This window comes from Humulus lupulus, chromosome 5 (genome assembly GCF_963169125.1).
Source record: "Humulus lupulus chromosome 5, drHumLupu1.1, whole genome shotgun sequence".
In the NCBI taxonomy this organism is placed as follows: domain Eukaryota; kingdom Viridiplantae; phylum Streptophyta; class Magnoliopsida; order Rosales; family Cannabaceae; genus Humulus; species Humulus lupulus.
The window spans coordinates 192,467,581-192,475,248 of NC_084797.1; the positions used below are offsets into that span (position 1 = coordinate 192,467,581).

At 35.9% G+C, this 7,668-nt stretch overlaps 1 protein-coding gene, 1 long non-coding RNA gene and 5 other non-coding genes across 7 annotated transcripts; 1 reads left to right on the top strand and 6 right to left on the bottom strand.

Annotated features, from left to right (window-relative positions):
* Nucleotides 1–436: 436 nt before the first annotated feature.
* LOC133777976 (uncharacterized) lies at nt 437–5,469 on the bottom strand. Its single transcript, XR_009868947.1, has 2 exons — nt 5,129–5,469; nt 437–2,094 (listed from the first exon to the last, which is right to left on the bottom strand). It is a non-coding gene; the product is annotated as an uncharacterized LOC133777976 (long non-coding RNA).
* On the top strand, nt 1,448–3,191 carry LOC133777975 (S-norcoclaurine synthase 1-like). Its single transcript, XM_062217769.1, has 4 exons — nt 1,448–1,710; nt 1,822–2,069; nt 2,195–2,519; nt 2,837–3,191. Exons 1-4 carry the CDS (start codon nt 1,450–1,452, stop codon nt 3,077–3,079), a joined length of 1,077 nt encoding a protein of 358 aa, XP_062073753.1. The 5' UTR covers nt 1,448–1,449; the 3' UTR covers nt 3,080–3,191.
* On the bottom strand, nt 3,832–3,979 carry LOC133780832 (small nucleolar RNA snoR136). The gene has a single exon (XR_009869643.1). It is a non-coding gene; the product is annotated as a small nucleolar RNA snoR136 (small nucleolar RNA).
* Nucleotides 4,033–4,119, bottom strand: LOC133780835 (small nucleolar RNA SNORD25). Its single transcript, XR_009869645.1, has one exon. It is a non-coding gene; the product is annotated as a small nucleolar RNA SNORD25 (small nucleolar RNA).
* On the bottom strand, nt 4,959–5,046 carry LOC133780816 (small nucleolar RNA Z101). Its single transcript, XR_009869630.1, has one exon. It is a non-coding gene; the product is annotated as a small nucleolar RNA Z101 (small nucleolar RNA).
* On the bottom strand, nt 5,118–5,196 carry LOC133780827 (small nucleolar RNA snoR14). Its single transcript, XR_009869639.1, has one exon. It is a non-coding gene; the product is annotated as a small nucleolar RNA snoR14 (small nucleolar RNA).
* On the bottom strand, nt 5,297–5,379 carry LOC133780822 (small nucleolar RNA U61). The gene has a single exon (XR_009869634.1). It is a non-coding gene; the product is annotated as a small nucleolar RNA U61 (small nucleolar RNA).
* Nucleotides 5,470–7,668: the final 2,199 nt, after the last annotated feature.

Here is a 7,668-nt window from a genome sequence, read left to right on the forward strand (position 1 = left end):
ACAATCAAAACAGCCCATAATATTCAGATTTATAAATCAACTCAGAAAATAATAAAATAATGTTTAGGAAGAGAAGAAAGAACAAATCCAAAATGATGCTTGAGTTTTCTTTGTTTGTCCTCCTTCTTCCTTGTTGATATTCTAAGTTTTTCTCTTTTCTTTTGCTTGCTAGTTTTTTTTCCAGAAATGGCTGCTGCTTCCTTCATCTTACGGCTGATGCCTCCTTTTTTTTTTTGTATTCTAGGTTTTCTCCTCTTTTTACCAAAAGTATTATATTGTCCATTTTTCTCCAAAAACATGAATTCCTCCTTTCTCTTTTTGTCATTTTCTCCAATATGTTGACTAATTCTTTCTGCCCTTGCCACCTCAACGAAAATTTCCAGCTTACCCATTGACTGCCACGTGTTCCATGTGCCCTAAAGCTGCCTGATCAAAATGCTTCAGCAAAACTTGATAATTCAGCCATCAACGACAAAATTCAATCAAGATAGTTTCACATGTTAGTTCATTCTTTGTGCAAATATTTATCAATGAAACTATTACCTTTAACCCAAATTAAAAACTACAAAAATAATTAAACTTAATTAAGATAATAAAAACACCAAAGTTAGCTACAAAAGCTAAAAATAAACTAACATCACACATAATTTTTTCACAATTATAAGTTCAAAAGCACATGAATAACTCTTTATTCAAGAGTTATCACTTACGTTGATTGCACATCAACAAACAAATATAAGTGAAACCTAATCGAGATCGGTTGTAGGTGTCATGCTATTTCAGATCGAGATTGGCTGTAATCGGCGTCGTGGGTCGCTTGAGAAGGAGTGGTATTGCCGCCTGGGAATGAGAGAACAAGTAGTTCGTGCCGACGTCCATGGAGATTTCTCATCGGTGTTCATGGAGTTCTCTCCTTGCTGGGTTTGTGGTGGCTAATTACGGAGGCGTCGTGAGTCGCCTAAGAAGGAGGAATCTTGCCGCCTAAAGGAGAACAAATAGTATTTTTGTAAAAAAAAAACTTTACAAAAATTATTATTGCAGAATAACAGTAAAAATGTTATTTTTTAATAGTATTTTGTTATTTAGATTAGATTTTTTACTTTCAATGATTTTTAGTTGCTAGAATCGATTTCTTGTAGTAATTGCATTGATTTTTTCGAATGACTTGCTAACTTCTTTCTTAGCTGAACAAAATTTTATCATCACAATTTCTTCTTAGATGAAGTTTAAGAGAAACATAAACAAAAATAATCTAAAAGTAAAGACAATAATATCAAACTATATCTACCCACTACCCACTACCCACTACCCACTTGGTGTCGTGTCCAACAATTAAATAATATAAGCAAATACCACGAGGTTGGCTTTTAAAATCACTCAATCATCGTGCAAATACAAGTAGTATTTCATTCTAAAGATACATGTGACCATATTAAAAACTAAAGAGAAATGGAGACTCAAGAGCTTTCAAGCGTTGACTATGGCAGTTCACTCCCAATTGAAAGTGTTCAAGAACTAGCTTCAAAAAACCAGAAAGAAATCCCGTCTCGCTATCTCCGGCCTGAAGCTGAGCTCGATCCAGTTTCTGTCCAAGAATCACGCGAGCTTCCAGTAATTGATATGACCAAACTGATTGACGATCAACATCCATGGCACCATGATGAAGTGGCAAAACTTCATTTAGCTTGTAAAGACTGGGGATTCTTTCAGGTAGATCACACAACTTTTGTCCAAAATTCAGTTGCAGGGTCTAAAAGTTCACCATTGATTTAACTCAAATAGGGCACAATTTGATCATGAGTAATTGTGATGATGAAACAGTTAACCAATCATAAGGTTCCAGAGGAAGTCATTGAAAAAATGAAGATTGACATAGAAGAATTCTTCAAACTGCCATTAGTGAAGAAAAAAGCTTATGCACAGCAGCCAAATAGTATTGAAGGCTATGGCCAAGCCTATAATCAGTCTGAAGAGCAAGAGCTTGACTGGGGAGACGCATTCATCCTTCGAACTCTTCCTGTCTCCTTGAGAAATATGAGATACTGGCCTACTCAGCCTATTTCTTTTAGGTAAATTTTAATCTTCATTATTTTCCTACAAACAAAACAAAATATGCAAGTGACACATATAACACAAAACAATTATAAGAAACAAACCCTTCCAAACATAATCATTCATGCACTGAAAATTTCAGAGAAAATCTGGACAGATACTCACGGGAACTGAAGAAAGTTGCACTATGTGTTTTTAAATTCATGTCTAGAAACCTGGGGCTAGATTCACAGACACTTGCTAGTAAGTTCGAGAATGGAAGACAATCCATTAGGATAAATTTCTTCCCACCTTGTATGCAAGCTAACAAAGTTATGGGCCTCACTCCACATTCTGATGTTACTGGATTAACTATACTACACCAAGTAAATGATGTACAAGGTTTGCAGATCAAGAAAAATGGCAAATGGGTGCTGGTGAAACCTGTCTCAGGTGCGTTCATCGTCAACATCGGTGACATCATTGAGGTAATGTAATGATAATTGTGTCAAAATGAAAATGCTAGAAAGAGGATTGACAGAGTTCAGATTATTAACGAATGTATATGTATTTTTTCTCTTGTCACCAAGTGGTGTGATAAATTTGCAACTACATTGGTCAATGCTCATTTGCTATAAAAAAATTCAGTTCAGTCTCCAAACATTTTGTCAAGGATAATCTCTTATCATGTGAAAGTTTGTGTAATTGTATTGTAGTGCAGTCTTTCCCATGATAAGAGATTATCCTTAACAAAATTAAATGTTTGGACACTGAAACTCATAAACACGTACAACTATGTATGCAGATAATGAGCAATGGGGAGTACAAGAGCATAGAGCACAGAGTTGTTGTGAACCCAGAGAAGCAACGTCTTTCTATTGCTGCATTTCATGGTCCACATGCCAAAGACGTTATTGGCCCTTTACCAGATCTAGTAAAAAATAGTAAGGCTAACTATAAAACTATTATCACAGAGGATTATCTCAAACTTGTGTTCAGTAAAAGGCTTGATGGTAAAAGCCAAGTAGATTGTCTAAAGGTAGAGTAGTGGCTCAAACGAATGCAGGCTGTTACATATATTGTACTATAATCACGACAAGATCGTCGCATTTTCTCAACAAGTTTGTACCACGATTTTAAATTGCAGTTAAATAAAGTTTATTTCTCCCACTCTTTCTCAAAAGCAAGTGAGAACATAATCGCTAAAGAGCCTTTCCAACTTTATATTCATTAATGAAAGGGAATGAAAGATTGTGTCATCACAGACAACTTTGTACTAATATCCCCGTATACTGAAATCCTAAAATACTGAAATCCTACCAACTCCTTCCTCTTATTCTACCATCTTTCTTTCAACATATCCCTTTTGACCTACAAATCATCATCATTCTTTCAACAGAACTTCCAACTGCTCACAAAACCATTTCTTACTTCCATTGATACAAGTTTGTATACAGCAATAACATTTACCAAAACCACTTCATAATGTCTCCATTAGTGTCTTTCAAACTTATCGAACACATTAAGATTGTAGTACACAATTTAACTACAATCTTATAATGAAACTACACACGTGAAAGTCGTACAAATCTGTCACCCAAGCAGCCAGTCAAAATTTGTATACAAATCCCACCTCCTCACAATAACTTGACTAGTTGACCTGAGCTGCCAGTAATCTATATGACCATTATTGAACCTTGACGATAGTAAAACCTAGCTTGAAACTAGGGGTTCATTCAGGTAGAAACCACACAATATAAATTTATTATTTAAAAATATAAATCATATAAAAAAAGCTGCAAATGTAAGTTTCCCAACGTCCAAATGCAACATTAAAAGTAGACACAGGATAGCGAGGGGAACATTTTATATTTGGCTTCATTTAGCAGCACACAAATTTAATTTGATTCATTTGACGTATTGCCGATCAATGAAAACATGAAACCAAAACTAATAAAAGATAAAATAAATACATAAAAAATTAAAGGGAGAAATGTAATGAGTAACTCAGTCCCTTAGATGTTCAATAGATCTGCGATCATTTCCGCAAAAATCATTACAGGTCTGTTAAGACTCATCACCGCTAATCACACAAGACTCCCATATCTTTATTATATAATATATATAGCTACTAGCTCCATGGTTTTTGTCCTAGAACAGAGCCAAAAACCTAAATAGAAGAGCAAGTAGCACCTATTCCTATTGCTTCAAGGGAACGAGTTCGATGGGAATTTCGATTATAAATCATCCGCAACGACCAGATAGTGAAGCCTTAAATGATAAAATGAAAGGGACCCTAGTAGCAGATGCTAGCAAAACGACAAAGTAGAATAAAACACATTGGAATGATAGAAATTTCTACTCACCTTGAGTTCAAGCAAAGTAATAGGTATTACATTCTAATGCCTATTGACTCTGATACACAAAATATATGAAAAGTACTGACGATTGGGTGTAGATAAAAAATACCATAGAGAACGAAAACAAAACAAAGATGGTAACTTTTCTCGATGTTAATTTTTTTTTAAAAGTTGTCACATCATTTGCTATTAAAACTATGTAGCTTAGATTATCAAAATCTGTTAATAAATCTTCAACAGGTACCAAAAAACAGTAATTACTTGTTTTTACTTGTTCAACCTTGTAGAAGTTACACAATTAAACTAATCAATCTCATAATGAAACACCACATATGGAACCACATGTGAAGAGTCATACTCATGCATAACGGCTTGAATTCAGACACTGTATAGAAACCAAACTAGAATGTAGGCAAACTAGTTTTGTCATTCAATCGAAACCTGTCGCAAGTCGTAACTATTTTCAGTTCAGCTAATTTACAGTGATGAATTTATATCACTCGTCCTTCGAATCTGTACAAATACTAAGTTTCAAAAGTGCACAAATTTGTTAAAACTACAGCAAGAAAGAGGCATCAGTTCTCCAAGGTGTAGCATCAATATTGATTCAGACGCAAATTACCCATTTAAAACAAGATTTCATCATCTGACCCCAGAATCAATTAAATCATTTCGAAGAGAAAGTAAAAAACAAAAAACAGTTGTAAAGAGGGAAGTGGACAGAAAGCGATCGGAACCTGTCGGGATTCATAATAACATCATTGTTGTCAGCAAATTGACTAATGAATTTTTATCGTCACCTCGCCTTTTTCGTCATCTCCACCATTCCCTCTGGGAGAAAGAAAAGAGAAATCTTTGGAAAACAAAAATCATTACTTTGAAAACCAGAAAAACAAAATGGCACAGAGCTCAGAACTTCTTAGAGGGTTGTGTAGCCATCACAGGCAGGAGATATGCCTCTGGCACGGATAATTCTTCCTCACGGCTCACGGCTCACGGCTCACGGCAGTAACAGACTAAGAAACAGAAAAATCTAAGCATGAGAAATTTTTAGGGTTTTGAGAGAGAAATGAGATTAGGGTTTTGGATGTTTGAAACCTGCAAGAGAAAGAATGTATTTATAAGAGAAAAACAAGTTAGGACGCACCTGCACCTCACGTGCGGTCATTTCAGATTCAAAATGTCATTAAAAAGAAATCTCATTAATCATTTTTTTTGTCCGTTTTTTTGTCTTCTATTCAAAAACCGTCCCTCCCAATATTCTTTCTTACCACCTGGCCTTTAAATGTACTATCATTAACTCTGCACTTCTCTATTCCACCATTGAACCAACAAATCTCATTCTCATCCATGGAAAGTATTGTTGATACTATGTCTTCTAATCTTATCCTCACTGATCAAGAAAAAACAGTCCATGCAATGCAATCTCTGAAGCAGAAATCTCAAATCTTAGTTTACCTCTTGATAATGTTGCTTGCTATTGCTGGGATTGTTTCCGCAAAATCACACCATCGTCAAGTTTTTCAAATGGCCTATGACCGATATTGGGAGTTAAAATTTTCAACCTACACTCTTATCTTTATTTGATTAATTTTGGTTGTGCAGGGTTTTATTGGGTGAGCTATAACATTTCAGCAATCATAACATTATCTCCCCACTCCAACTGCTCTGCAAAATGTCTCAATAGATATTATGACGAAATTTATTTTTTGGGTTCAAGCATACTGCCTACCATTTCTGAGCAAATCAATTGGGTTAGTGAGTATTTAGATGTGAAAGAAGCCTTTTTACATGAAGGATAAGACCCTTCATATGTGTGAGATATTTCTTGGACATCACAAAACCTCTGTTGCATGATAAATTGCTAACTCTTCCACGGGTCCTGGATGAAATTTGGCATGAATTTTGGTTTGAGAAGTCACCGAAATATTGCTTTGAGTGTGGCATTACTGGGCATGCTTTTCAACATTGTCCTTCATATTTGGAGCAAAAAGACAGTGGTCCCATTCCCTCTCACTCATATAGCCCTTGGCTTAAAGGCATTCTGATTCCAAACTCTGGCTATGATAGATACAAGACTGATTTTTCTCTTTGCTTATTTGGTTGGCTCGAACAAGCCTTCATTCGGTTGTACTCTGTCCACAACTTCTACTGCCACAGCCTAGTTCTTTGACAATTGATGAAATTGAAGACAATGTTGTTACTATACCATAACCACATACAAACACTTCCACACAAACCTGCTCCCCTGTATGCATTACCTCCACCGTCCATGCCCCATATACGACATATCCACCATCCATGCAACCATCATATTTCTCACCTGTACCCCAAGTTTCGTCACAAATGGACATTCCCATTTCTTCTCTGCTTCCATCTCACTTATCTATTGTCCATGTTTCCTCCTCTTCACATTTACCAATTGTTGTAGTTGCCCATAAACCATTGGCTTAACTATTGCCCAAGTGTCTGTTATAAACTTAACTAGTATGTCATTGCTGCCTCTTACTGCCATTGATCTCCAACTCAGTGACAGTAATCTACTAATGCCAACATCACCTTCCAGTCTCAAAGCTGCAGTCCATGCTATGTTTCACCCGGGCACATCTATGAATAAAGAAAGCAGACCTCCCACTCATCCTTTTATTAGACAAACCATCACCAATGAGGGGAGTGTCCAACAAATCCTGAAATGTACTACTCGCGCACATCTTCTCCTCCCACTGCTGCAACAGATTCAACTACACACTCCATAGCAGAGTCTATCTTTGAGCTCTCACGTCTCTCACTGATCGATGACAAAACTGAAGATTCTAAGGTGGAGGCTGAAAATTCATCGTAATGTTTTTTTTTTTTTTCATTTTCCTAATAGGATGGAAGTTCCTAGGTTTGGTCTTGGTGGAGGACTAATGTTGTTATGGAAATTCAACTTCAATGTAACTATTTTATCATATTCAATGAATCATATAGATTGTTATGTTGTGTATAATGATAGACCACTATGCCACTTTACCGGATTCTATGGGGGCACCCGTAACTAGTGTGAGGAAACACACTTGGCAAATTTTAAGGAGGTTCCATGATGTCTCTCCTTTGTCTCCATGGTTGGTGCTTGGAGATATTAAAGAAAAATTATGCTCTAATTATAAAATTGGTGTTGAAGCTTAAAATAATAGACAGGGTTAAAATATGAATTGTGGAAGAGTGTGAATGCTCATGCTCATGATGTTAGAATTAATGTCTAAAAGTACAATTTATTGATTTAAATAAGAGTTCA